At 34.6% G+C, this 14,724-nt stretch overlaps 1 protein-coding gene across 1 annotated transcript; it reads right to left on the reverse strand.

Moving 5' to 3' along the window:
* Positions 1–1,233: 1,233 nt before the first annotated feature.
* On the reverse strand, positions 1,234–3,694 carry LOC108484244 (enhancer of rudimentary homolog). The gene is made up of 4 exons (XM_017787961.2): positions 3,555–3,694; positions 3,149–3,242; positions 2,477–2,597; positions 1,234–1,570 (listed from the first exon to the last, which is right to left on the reverse strand). Exons 1-4 carry the CDS (start codon positions 3,555–3,557, stop codon positions 1,480–1,482), a joined length of 309 nt encoding a protein of 102 aa, XP_017643450.1. The 5' UTR covers positions 3,558–3,694; the 3' UTR covers positions 1,234–1,479.
* Positions 3,695–14,724: the final 11,030 nt, after the last annotated feature.

Genomic DNA, 14,724 nt, shown 5'->3' on the forward strand with positions numbered 1-14,724 from the left:
AAATAACTTAATATTCTATATTAAAATAAAATATTTAAAATAATATTTTTCCTATTAATTTCTTTTTACAATAATAAAGATGGATGATAGGAGTAACAAAAGCTTTAACAACTACTCCATTCAAGTCAAGACCCCATTAATTTTTTTTCAAATCATTAAAGTCAATATCAAATGGTAAAATTTTATTTAAAAATTAAAGTTGGTGATAAAATTAATTAATATTGAAAGTTTAGTGACTAATTTTAATCCAATAAAATTGAGTGATAAATTTATCCACATGCTTAATGTAGAACTTTAACATCAATTAAAATAGAATATAGTGACAAATTTTAATATCCATTTATAATATGGTGACAAATTTACACTATGACCCTTATATATATTATCGGTGTAAGGTAGGATTCAAATTTTAAAATTTTGTATACCTAAATTAGATTCAACTTAATTTACTTTAATCTAATCATAAAAATCAACTCAAAACTACCCAACTCTAACCCAAAAGTACTCAAAATCTCAAACCATAAAATGATTTGAACCAGAATGATCCAAACAAGTAATCCAAAATTACCTTATTTGACAAATCCAACCGATAAATTTGAATGACTAGCTAAAACTCAAAATAATCCTAACTCTAAAAGATTCGAAAATTTAGAACTCAAATTATTCAACACAAATTAATATGGTAAAAATCAACCCAATTTATCACAATTAAGAGCTTGAACACTCTCTTCATGAATAATTATTTCTTAAAATTAGAAAATTATATTTAACCCGTAACACAAAAAACTTGTGAACTTACGCCTTGTACATGGTTAACAAGGAAAACATAAAGAATTAAGATTATGCCTTAGCACCTCTCTTACCAACATTCGAAAACGAAACCGATTAGTTAAAAAACAGTTGGTATAATTCTAATCCAAACCCTAAAACTAAACTTAATTCAAAATCCAATTAATTCAAAATCCAATCCAAAGTGATTTAACCATAAAAAGTCAACTAACCTGAATTGTTATGAACCCAAAATAACACCAACCCAAAACAACCAAATGCCTTAAATAATCCGTTCCAAGTAATGACCTGACCAAGAAAGCAAAGCCTCAAGCCCGAACCCCAAAAGTGATCCGAACTGAAATAACCCAAATTGACTGATCCAACCCTGACACAAAACCTGCCTGACCCACACAATTGGCATGTTTACTATCAAGCAATCAAGCATCCATATGCTAAGGTTAATGAGACACTGTCAAGGACCATCACATAATCAAACCAAGCAGCCAAACATTGTACGATTATACAAGCTCAAGCTTCCTCCATAATTTGTATTTTTGCTTATATTACAACATTCTATTTATGGAAACCCTGGAGAAAGCTGCAATGGTTCTAAAAAGTGAGGGAAACAACAGCACAATTATCAAATGAGGTCTTCTGCACTTCGTACATGTTTTTTCCCTAATTAAATTCTCTTTTACTGAAAAAGGTTTAATGTGCCAACTTTTTAAGGTGTTGAAACACTTTCTGTTTAATCCATTGCCTGTCATAAGGCAAATATGCTTGAATACTGTGATCATAGCTGCAAGCAAGAAATAAACAATAAAACCTGTTATCTTGCCAATGGAATAACAAGAAGATTGCATGCAATAAATGGACTCGGCAAAACCATTGGTTGCAGCCTATTCAGCTTCTCATAGGATACAACCACATGGTTCCACCAGATCAAACAGCCCAGAGTCCAGACCCCCACAAACTGACGACTAAATCCTAGACAACCTCTCCCATTCAAGTGTAACTGCACTCATGTTTCAATACATGGTGATTGGATCTTTCTTAGTATCTAAAGAAAATACAGATTGTCCATCAGCCACATCCATTTCCTTGAGCCTTGAATAGTTTCTATTTTGAGTCCATGAGTCACCGACTCACTGTAGAAAGTTGCATGCAATAAATGGACTTGGAAAACCCATTGATTGCAGCCTATAACCTATTCGGTTTCTCATAGGATACATGGGAACTACATGGTTCCACCTGATCAAATAGCCCAGAGTCCAGATCCCTACAAACCAACGTCTAAATGCTAGACACCATCTCCCATTCATGTATAACCGCACTCGTGTTTCAATACATGGTGATTGAATCTTTCTCGGTATCTAAAGAAAATACGATTGTCCATCAGCCACATTCATTTCCCTGAGCCTTGGGTAGTCCAAGGGCAATTCTATTGTTATAAGTTAATGAAATTCATTTGAAAAAACATTTGAGTTTCAGCAGAAAAGGCAACTTTTCTACGGTGACTCATGGACTCAAAATACATACTTATTCCTCAGGGTTCAGGTTCTACAATGAAAAATCATGCCTTTAATAGACAGTTTTTAAGACACTTGATCAACACATGACTGAGTAAACATGAAATATTACATAAGATAGATGATAATGTTCAAAGAGAAAAGGGTGTACGAAAAAAAAAGATTGAAAGACATACACAAGGGCACTCATATCTGCAAGGCCATCAATAAAATTGTAAAGATCAGCAATGTCATATGTGATGTTTCTTGTTGCTGGATTTAGCTCCTTAAGTTTCCTTTCATATAGTCCACATATACCTTCACACGTCAAATATTATAAAACTCTAAAGCTTGTCCAATCATTTGGAACCAGTAATTCGAAAAACACATGCATAATTAAATCTAAGGATTACTTCAAACATATGCATAATCTCCAAAAGGAACAGTCCACTCCCTGTACTAGAATCTGTTTTCAAGAACAACCTAATGAATTATGAACTTAAAAATCATAGCAGCAGTCATCCAAAACAAACATTTAAGACAACAAATACACCGTCAATTTTGACACAAACCCGATTAATCCAAACCAGAACCAAATCCAATCCGATTTGATCATAAAAAGTTAATAACCCAAAGCTGTCCAACCTAAACTTGAATTAATCAAACCCAAAACTAATCCAAATCTGAAACCAAATCACCCGACCCTCAAACCCAAATCAGCCTGAACATGAAATGACCAAACATAAAATTTGAGTTTGACCATATCCTGATTGATCCAGTCCAAAACCAACCCAGCCCGTGCAATTGATAGCTCTAATAACAAACAACAAAAAGCAAGACACTGTAAGCAAAAATAAACGAAAAGATACCATCCATGGCTTGAGTTACGGAAGAGTAATCCATAAATGTTCTCGTTGATCTGTTCTGTGAAGTTTGCATCAAAACAATGGTGTGCTTGTTTGCCTAAATTCCCAAACAAAATAACACATAAGCAATTAGGGGAAAAAATCACTAATACTAAAATACGTTTGAGCGTAATTATAACGCGGGGAAAGAATCAATAAACCAACATTAGTTCCTAGCAAAGAAATATCCAATCTTTAAGTAATAAAAAGAAAATAGCTGCAATTTGCTCGGTTTCAAGAGCTGTGTGCCCTATTCTGTATTGAAAAGGAAACGTTTAACGAAACCCTAGTTTAAAGAGGCAAGAAAATGAATTTTTACAAGCAATATTTGATTGAATTTGGGGACAAAACAGAAGGAAAAGGGAATTACCATGCGATTATGATAGATGGAACTGAAAGAGAGAATCTGCTGCCAACGTTAAACTGCTGAAATCAAATGCGGTTCCAATGGAAGTCCCCAAAACAGAGTTTTTTATCTTAAAAGAAAATTAAATTAAGAAAGGTTAAAATGTGCTCTAAGTCCTTGTATCCTCTTGCATTTATAATTTAGTCTCTCTATTTTTAATTTCTTTGCTTTTTGGATTTTGATATTTAGGTCAAGTGTTGATTTTATTTTTGTTGTTAAATTTACTAGTGTAAAATTTTGAAATAGAAAATATTCACTTAAGTATCATATAATAAAATGGTATTATAATATACTTGTATTGAATGAAGAAGTTAATTCTTTTAACAATTCAAATTACATTTTAAATTCAAAATATAGAAAAATTAAAATTTTGAAAATACCAATAAAGGATTAAATTTCAAATGTTTAAATAGTATAAGAAGTTAAAGCATATATTAACCAAATTAAAATTTTAAAAAGAGCAACTGATGTCTCCCTAGTCATTAGAATAGTTGACGAAGACTTTGACTTAAAGCATATATGTCGATATTTCTTTAAGGGCATGATTGTCCAAAAGAATTGAATTCTGGTTTAGGGTTAAGTAGATGAGTTTAGGCAGGTTCAGTGGTTAACTTAGTTTATTTCATTATGCGGGTCGATTTTCGATAATTAGATTTATTTAAATGATTTATAGACTAATTTACCTATAAAGACATATTTTCAAGTATATTTATGGAAATGGATTAATTTCTGCATTATTTATCGAAAATAGTTGATTTTGACAAAATGTGTGCACGTAGAAGCATTTTAGGGTGAAATTTCAGCAAAATGCGTCCTTGGGGGAGCAATTTTGCCATGTCAACACAAAAGGCGCTGACGTGGACGCGCTTTGCTAACGTGACGAAATCACTCCCCTAGGGGCGCGTTTTGCTCTGTGTTTTTTCTAGGTTAAGGCTTTTTGCATGTTTAGTCCTTAGGGTTTTTAGGGTTAGGGTTTTGATAAAATAATTTAGGCTTAGGTTTGTAGGGTTTAGGGTTTTGTTAAAATAATTTAGAGTTTTAGGTTTTAGGATTTTTAAAAAATAAATCGATTTATTTTTAAAATTAATTAAATTAGGGTTTATGGGTTTAAAATAAATTAATTAAATTAAGGTTTAGTATTTTTTAAGAAAATTAATTAAATTAGGGTTTATTTTTTTAAATAATATTGTATTTAAGTTTAGGGTTTAGGGAAAATTTTATTGACAATAAGGATTTTTTTTTCACAGTAGTTCCTGAAAAATAATTTTGAGAATACGACTCTGAACAAATAGTGTGAAAAATGCTTCAGGTAGGATGCACTGTCAGTAAAATTATTGAAAAAAGCTCTCACGTGGACGCTCTTTTTCTATAGTAATTCCTGAAAAAATAATTTTGAGAAGACGTTTCTGAACAAATAGTGCCAAAAACGCTTCAACTAGGATGCACTGTGAGCAAACTTACTGAAAAACTCTCACGTGGACGCTATTTTTCTACAGTAGTTCCTGAAAAAATAATTTTGAGAAGACAGTTATGAACAAATAGTGTCAAAAAAGCTTTAAGCAGGATGCACTGTCAATAAAATTGATTAAAAAAGCTCCTATGTCGACGCTCTTTTTCTACAGTAGTTCATGTTTGGCCTTAGGTTATAAATGAGCCAAATTTCATTCTCAGGTTGCATAAGTTACAGCAAGAAAAATTAGAGAGGCTAAGCAGAATAGAAATTAAAGATGAATGAACGTATTAGTGTTGTTATTTACTATGATGGTGAGGTCCGTGACACAGAGAATGGTGTTGTTTTTTATCGGAGAACACAACACGACTGGTTTTTAACCAGGCTATAGATTTAACAGAATTTCGTAAAAGAATTAGTTGAAAAATCTTCGGAATGATGCCAATGAGGGTTTCTTCTATTAAGTATCAATTTTGTGCTTCGATTGATCTCGTCACATATGACTCATTTGATATCAAAGGTTGTCGTAGCTTTAAGGCGATGGTGCAGACTCATCTCGCTAGTGGATCACTCTATCTTGAGTTACATGTACAATTCTCATCGCCAAATGAAATATTTGTGACTTCAACATCTACTACCATTCGAAAGGAATATACAACCCCTACTCGACACTCCATTAGTGGGAGGCAGAACACGGAAGCACCCGTGTTTGGTGGCAGTATAGAATATACAACTCTTGCACGACACTTGGTTAGTGGATGGGACATGCATATCAGTGGGTCGATATTCGATGCTGAAAATAAGTATTGAGGAATGACAACAACTTCTAGTGGTTGGCAATCCACATCTGATTGGGGACGTTACGAAACGTCCACAAGAAGAGATGATGTACTCCTTACGACGTCTACAAGAAGAGATGATGTACTCCCTACGACATCCACCGGCGAGGGGACCTTGTACGTTGCATATGATGGTGGGTTGGATGATAAGTCCGATATGGATCTACCTCGAGAGTCCGACCCCGATGGTGTAGAAGTTGTATTATTTTTTGAATCGAAGTCTGTTCCATCCGAACCTGAATATGTTGAAAGGGGTTCAAATGAAGAAGAAAAAGATCCATGATTCAGGATATACTCGCCTCTAGACCACATGCATAATATCGATATATCGGTAGATGATGCATTGGAGTTTCCAATTCATCATTGGATTTGAGTGAATTGGAAGTTGGTAAGGAGTTTTCCAGTAAGGATAGTTTTCTTGGTGCATTGAAACAACATAACATCAACAATGGGGTTAACTACAACGTGGTTAAATCTAAATCCAAGAAGTTCAAGGCCAAGTATGCAATGCAAAATGGTACATGTTTATGGAAAATCATGGCTTCTTTTAGGAAAAAGAAAGGCTTGTGAGAGATAAAAAAAAAGTACAAAGCTCCATATACTTGTGTTACCAGTATAGTGTCACTGGGTGTTTAGGGTTTTTGAATAATAATGTTATTACTTAATGCTGCATTATTTAATGTACTTCGTTGACAGGTGTTTCACAAGATCATCCCAAGATGGATTCAGGTATGATAGCTAGCTTAATACTACTGATGTTGAAGGTGAATCCCAGAACTTCTATGTTGATCTTAATTGTCAATATTCGTAGCCAATTGAGGTACACGCCCTCTTACCACAAGGCTTGGATAGCTAAGCAGAAGGCGTTGGAAAATATGCATAGTGGGCGGGACGCTTCATATAATAAGGTGTGGCAGTGGTGTCAAGTGCTGGAGAGGTACGTCCCAGGTTACATAACAGACCTTGAAACGATCTTTGCATCCTACAAAGACTGATTGTTCCATGGATGCCAACTGTTCAAACGTCTGTTCTAGAGCTTTAAGCAATGTCGGGATGTACTTGTGTACTGTAAGCTATTAGTACAAATTAACAGTACCTTTACGTATGATAGATATACCTATCGGCTATTGCTAGTTGTGGCACAGGATAGCGTTGGAAGAATCCTTCCAATTGCATTTGTAATAACACTGGGGGAGTCAGGTGATTACTGAGATTTCTTTTTTTTTTTAGGTTAAGGAGGCATATATTCCCCCAACCTGATATCTGCATTATATCGAATCAGGGTACTAGAATACTAGCTGCAATTGAGTGATAGGGAAGCCTATGAGATCGCACACACCATTGGTATTATCTAAGGTATGTTGCATCTAACTACTACAGGCAATATCGATCTACCACTGAATAACGACAATTGACCAACATAGGTATTTAATCTCTATTAATATAATTTTGTTTGTAATATTCAATTTATTATAAATGGAATAGTGGTATGTAATTTTCACTATCAATTTATATTGGCAGGGTATGAGATCAATAAGGACAGTTTTCATGAGATGTTGGGGATTTTGGGTTCAATTAACGATTAAGGTGTAAACTACCTCTGTAACATACCTTTCAAACAGTGAACACAAGCATACGACAACGGCCTACAATATGGTCATATGACTACAAACCTGGCTAAATGCATAAATTATATTCTAAAAGGAACGGGTTATTTGCCAATAATCTCGGTTGTACGAGAGACATATTTGTAACAGCCAGGTTTAGGCCCTAGTCGGAATAGTGATTTTGGGACTACAAATCTGAGTTAGAAAAATTATTTTAATATTATTTTTCGTGTTTACAGTATTTGGTTAAGCATGTGTGAAAGTTTCGTATTGAAATTTAATCGTTTGTGTGCTTAATTTGATAAAAGGACCTAATCGCATAAAATGAAAAAGTGGCCTTCTATTTGTTAAAGTGCCTATTTTTTATGTCTTTATAATTGAAAGGTCCTTATGTTGTTATTTGACCATTGAACATATGAGTGGACATTAATGGCCTTATTATAATGGTTTATTAATGTTTTAATACAAGGGTAAAATGGTAAAATGAATATTAATGTTAATTAAAATAAAACTAAAAGCATGAAATTAGCCATTTTCTTCATGCTATTGCCGAAAATCAAAAGAAAGAAAGCCAAGGTTGTGGTTTTAGGGTTCGGCTATTGATTTTGGTGATTAAGGTATGTGTTTTGATCCGTTTTTGATAATTTCTACATTTTTGTAATCGCTGCTTAATAATCTATGTGTATGAAGTTTATGAATTTGTATATACACAATAATTGGTCATGGAGTAGATTTGAATGATGATATGAAAGTTACTAAGTGTTTATTAATTGATGATTTGCATATTAAATAGTTGATTATATTCAGCACAAACTTACTAAGCTTTAAAGCTTACTGTATGAAATGTTCTCTGTTTTACATTGTTATCAAGCTAGCTTGGATCCGGGGATTGTTAATGACTCAATCACACTATCAGACATCTATTTTGGTACCATTTTGAGAGTTGTATATATAGTATATGGCATGTATAGGCTAGAAGTATGAGAATATGTTTTGTAAAGTGTATATCATGCCATATGATATGGCTAGATTATGGTAGAATCTATGGTTTGATTTTGGTATGTTTTCTGTTGTGATTATAGCCATGAGACTTGGTTTGTAAATGTTGTTTTGTATGGCCTCTTAATTTGGTGTGTTTAATAAGTAAGTTATATGATATATATATATATATATATATATTGCTTATGTGATGGATTAGTTATGGAATGTTGATTTGGTAAGTTGGTAATGAAATTGAGTAGTGAATTGGATGGTAATTGAATGGCATGAAATATATATAAATTGGTTGATTTGGTTACTTATGAATGTATGCAAATAATGCTAAAATGTTGTGGTTTTGGAATGCTTAAGATAGGTAGGAAATGTGGCTTAAACCAAGCCTAATTCAACCCACACGGTTGAGCACGTGGGCGTGTGTCTTGACCATGAGTTGTTGTAATTTAGCTATTCTAGTCAGTCTTGAGCACGGCCTAGACACACGGGCGTGTCTAGTGGCTGTGTGAGGCACACAACTTTGGTACATGAGCGTGTGTGGCCATTTTGAAAGGAACACGGGCTAGACACATAGGCGTGTGGTCGTTCGTGTAACCTAAGTCAGTTTCGACCACAGTCAAAGCACATGGGCGTGTCTTGTGGCCATGTGGTAAAGTTAGTATGTACCTTGTTTCGCCACGGCCTAAACACACGGGTATGTCTAATGCTGTGTGAGGTACACGGCCTATTCACACAAGCATGTGACCTTTATAACTTTGAAAAATGTTTAAGTTTCGAAAATTTTTGTATGAGATCGATTTCGTCTAGACCCCTTTCTAAAGCATGTTTAAGGTTTCGTGTAACCTTGTAAGGGACAATGTAAATGTTTGTGAATAGTTTACGATAATAAATGCATAAATATATGTGAATGACGTGTAATATCCGGTAATGCCTCGTAACTCTATTCCGACGATGGATACAGGTTAGGGGTGTTACATTTTATTGGTATCTGAGCTACGGTTTAGTCAATTCTAGGACTAATGTAGCATATGTGAGTCTAACTATACATGTAATATATATGAACTGCGATAGTGTGATGATTCCTGATAGTTAAAAATGTGTTTTTCATATAGTTAATAGATCCCGAACAAGCGATAGCTGATGGTGTTGAGAGCAATGCGCCCGCTCCCGCTCAAAGGGTAGTACTGGCCAAATCTAGGCCGACATCTAGTAGTTAGGGAGGAGAGGCTAAACAAGCCTTCTTTTAAATGATGACTAAGTGGTTCACGAAATTCATACGAACGAATCCAACTACTCAACCACCTCCACCCCACCTGTTCCTCAACAAGTCCCGGTTGTGCCACAAGTAATAGATCCCATTCGATTGAGTAAGCCACTTGTTGATAAGATTCTTAAACACGGGGCTGAAGAGTTTTAGGCTACGATTGAGGATGATGCTGAGAGGGCTGAGTTCTGGCTTGAGAATACTATCTGAGTATTCGATAAGTTGTCATGTACTCTAGATGAATGTATCAAATGCGTAGTATCTTTGTTTAAAGATAATGCATATCACTGGTGGAAAATGTTGACATCGGTGGCTCCTAAGGAACAAGTTACTTGGGAATTCTTTTAGACCGAGTTTCAAAAAAAGTACATAAGCCAGAGATTCCTCAATCAGAAAAATAAAGAGTTTCTAGAATTGAAACAAGGTCGGATGATCGTTACTGAGTATGAAAGAGAATTTGTACGTTTGAGCAAAAATGCTCGAGAATATGTGTCTACTGAAGAGATCATGTGTAAAAGATTTGTTGTTGGACTGGACGAAGATATAAAACAGTTAGTCGGGATACTTGAATTGAAATAATTCGTAGTATTGGTTGAGAGGGCCTGTAAAGCTGAAGATCTTAACAAAGAAAAGAGAAAAGCTGATTCAGAGGCTAGAGATTCGAGAAAGAGATCAATGAATAAATCTTATCATTCCTCGTCAAAGAAATCTAGAGATTTTATTGATCGATCAATAGCTTCAGCGGAATATCAGAATAGAGATCGTAGAAAGCAGTATACCAACCTTAAAGCTGAAACTACCTTAGTATCGAGCATTGGTAACGCAAATGATGTAAAGCCTGAGTGTAAACAATGTGCAAGATGGCATTTTGGAGATTTTTAGGAGAAAACTAATAACAGAGTTTGTTATAGCTGTGGTTCACAAGATCACTTTATAGATTGCCCAGAGTTAGCTGAAAAAGATAATGCTCAAAACATGAGGCCGAGTAACACTGTAGCTAGAGGTAGACCACCGAGAAACACAGGAAATGCGAGTGGTGGTAAAGGTATGATGCGAGACACTGTAGTTAAATCTGATGCTAGAGCACCGGAATGAGCCTACGCTATTCGAGCATGTGAAGAAGTGTCATCGTCATCTCTAGATGTTATTACCAGTATAAAGTTATTACACTGATAGATCCAGGGTCTACTCATTCATATATATGCATGAATTTAGTATCCAGTAAGACTTTACTTGTAGAGTCTACTGAATTTGTAATTAGAGTATCGAACCCCTTAGGCAAGTGTGTTTTGGTTGATAAAGTGTGAAAAAATTTTCCATTGATTATTCGGGGTAATTGTTTCCGGCTGATTTGATGTTGTTACCATTTGACAAGTTTAACATAATCCTGGGAATGGATTGGCTATCATTGTATAGTGCTGTTGTGAATTGCAAACAGAAGATGATTGATTTGAGATGTCAGAGTAAAAAGATTATTCGTATTGAATCAGAAGATTTGAACGGATTGCTAGGAATGATTTCAATGATGTTACCTCAAAAATATGTGAGGAAGGGTTGCGAAGCTTATTTAGCTTCTGTGCTTGATACGAAAGTGACTGAAAAGAAGATTGAATCAATGCTAGTTGTTTGTGAATATCCAGATGTGTTTCCTGATGAGTTACCAGATTTACCACCGATTTGAGAGGTTGAATTTGGTATTGAATTAATGCCAGGGACTACTCCAATTTCGATAGCTCTGTATAGAATGGCACCGACCGAGTTAAAAGAATTAAAGTCTCAATTGTAAGAGTTGATCGATAGAGGATTCGCAAGACCGAGTTTTTCACCTTGGGGTGCTCCTGTTCTGTTTCTGAAAAAGAAAGATGGTACGATGAGAATGTGCATTGACTATCGTCAGTTAAACAAAGTGACTATCAAGAACAAATATCCTCTGCCTCGGATTGATGATTTGTTTGATCAGTTAAAAGGAGCTACTGTGTTTTAAAAGATAGATTTGAGATCAGGACCGAAAATAACTTTTCAAATGAGGTACGACCACTATGAGTTTCTAGTTATGCCTTTCGGATGAATGAATGCACTTGCTATTTTTATGGATTTGATGAACAAAAATTTCAGATCGTATTTAGATCGATTTGTTGTTGTATTCATTGATGACATTTTGATTTATTCACATGATGAACCCGAACATGCCAAGCATTTGAGAACAGTGGTACAGAATCTACGTGATAAGCAATTATTTGCAAAGTTCAGTAAATATGAGTTCTAGTTATGCGAAGTTGGTTTATTGGGACATATTGTATCAGCATCTGGCATCCGAGTTGATCCGAGCAAAATTTTAGTTATTTTGGATTAGAATCCTTCGAGAAATGTTTCTAAAGTCCGCAGTTTCCTTGGACTTGCAGGTTATTATCGAAGGTTAGTAAAAAGCTTTTCGATGATTGCGGCTTCATTAACGAAACTACTTCAAAAAGATGTAAAGTTTGAATGGTCTAAAAAGTACCAGAAAAGCTTCGATCAGTTGAAAGCCCTATTGACAAAAGCTCCAGCATTAGTACAGCTAGAATCGGATAAAGAATTTGTGATCTACAGTGATGCTTTGTTGAACGGTCTAGGTTGTGTTTTGATGCAGAAAGGCAAAGTCATAGCTTATGCCTCAATACAGTTAAAGCCTCATGAAAAGAATTATCCGACACATGGCCTTGAATTAGCTGCGATTGTGTTCGATTTGAAAATTTGGCGTCACTATCTGTTTGGTGAGAAATGTTACATGTTTTCAGATCATAAAAGCTAAAAATATTTGATGACTCAAAAAGATTTAAACCTACATCAGAGAAGATGGTTAGAACTGCTAAAAGATTATGAGCTTGTTATTGATTATCATCCGGGAAAAGGGAATGTTGTTTCTGATGCTTTGAGTCGAAAATCATTGTTTGCATTACATGCCATGAATGCTCATTTAGTTCTATCTGATGATGGTTTGGTTTTAGCTGAATTGAAAATGAGACCTTTGTTCTTAGAGTAAATTATTGATGCTCAGAAAATTGATAATGAGATAATAGCAAAACGAGCTCAGTGTGATTTGAATTCTGATTCTAAATTTCGAGTTGATAATGACAATTGTTTGAGATTCTGAGATCAGATTTGTGTGCCGAGAAATCCAGAGTTGATTCAGATGATTTTGAATGAAGCCCACAACAGGCGTTTATTTGTGCATCCGGGTAGTACAAAAATGTATAATGATTTGAAACAACATTACTAGTGGTCTAGAATGAAAAGAGATATCTCTGACTTTGTTTCAAAATGTTTAATCTGTTAGCAAGTTAAAGCTGAACATCAGGTGCCATCTGGTTTGTTACAACCGATTATGATTCCTGAGTGGAAATGGGATAAAGTAACAATAGATTTTGTATTAGGTTTACCTCTGTCACCAAGTAAGAAAGACGTAATCTAGGCTGTTGTTGATAGATTGACTAAGTCGGCTCATTTCATTCCGGTTCACACAGATTATTCACTTAATAAGTTTGCTGAGTTGTACATTTCCCAGATTGTGAAATTGTACAGAGTACCTATTTCTATTGTTTTGGATAGAGATCCGAGGTTCACATCACGCTTTAAGAAAAGATTACAAGAGGCATTAGGTACGAAACTATACTTTAGCACTGTTTTTCACCTACAAACGGATGGTCAATCTGAATGGATTATTCAGATACTCGAGGATATGTTGAGATGTTGTATTCTTGAGTTTGAAGGTATGTGGGAACGATACTTGCAATTGATTGAATTTGCATATAATAATAGCTTCCAACAAGTATCAAAATAGCTCCTTACGAGGCTTTATACGGTCAGAAATGTAGAACACCGTTGTACTGGATAGAGCTTAGTAAGAATAAGATTCACGGGGTTGATTTGATAAGAGAAACAGAAGAAAAAGTGAAAGTAATTCGAGATAGTTTGAAAACAACTGCGGATCGTTAGAAATTATATGCAGATTTAAAAAGAAAAGAAATTGAGTTTCATATCAGTGACAAAGTGTTTTTGAAAGTCTCACCGTGGAAGAAAGTACTTCGATTTGGCAGAAAAGACAAGCTGAGTTTGAGGTTCATCGAGCCGTATGAGATTACCGAGCGTATCGGGTAGGTTACTTATAGATTGTTGTTGCCACCTGAGCTAGAAAAGATTCACAACGTATTTCACGTATCAATGCTACGAAGATACAGATAAGATCCTTCACATGTTATTTCCTCGATTGAAGTTAAAATTTAGCCTGATATGACTTATGATGAAGAACCGATACATATTTTAGCTTGTGAGATCAAAGAGTTAGGAAATAAGAAAATAGCATTAGTGAAAGTATTGTGGCATTGACACAAGATTGAAGAAGCTACGTGGGAATCTAAGGATGCTATGAGAAAACAATATCCAAACCTATTCAATGGTAATATTTTCGGGGATGAAAATCCCTAAGGGAGGAGAGTTGTAACAACCCGGTTTAGACCCTAGTAGGAATAGTGGTTTCGAGACCACAAATCTGAGTTAGAAAAATTATTTTAATATTATTTTTCGTGTTTACAGTATGTGGTTAAGCATGTGTAAAAGTTTCGTATGAAAATTTAATTGTTTGTCTACTTAATTTGATAAAAGGACCTAATGCATAAAATGTAAAAGTGACCTTCTATTTGTTAAAGTGCCTATTTGTTATGTCTTTATAATTGAGAGGTCCTTATGTTGTTATTTGACCATTGAACATATGAGTGGACATTAATGACCTTATTATAATGGTTTATTAATGTTTTAATTTAAGGGTAAAATGGTAAAAAAAATATTAATGTTAATTAAAATAAAACTAAAAGCATGAAATTATCCATTTTGTTCATGCTATTGCCGAAAATCAAAAGAAAGAAAGCCAAGGTTGTGCTTTTAGGGCTCGGTTATTGATTTTGGTGATTAAGGTATGTGTTTTAATCCGTTTTTGATAATTTCT

The sequence above is a fragment of the Gossypium arboreum genome, chromosome 6 (genome assembly GCF_025698485.1).
Source record: "Gossypium arboreum isolate Shixiya-1 chromosome 6, ASM2569848v2, whole genome shotgun sequence".
Taxonomy (NCBI): Eukaryota; Viridiplantae; Streptophyta; class Magnoliopsida; order Malvales; family Malvaceae; genus Gossypium; species Gossypium arboreum.

Bases quoted from the DNA above. Each gene is read 5' to 3' on its own strand.
- LOC108484244 (XM_017787961.2), bottom strand. The intron at 2,598-3,148 runs GTATCTTTTCGT...TGACGTGTGAAG, and splicing joins CGTAACTCAAGCCATGGATG to GTATATGTGGACTATATGAA. The intron at 1,571-2,476 runs GTATGTCTTTCA...TCTTGCTTGCAG, and splicing joins GCAGATATGAGTGCCCTTGT to CTATGATCACAGTATTCAAG.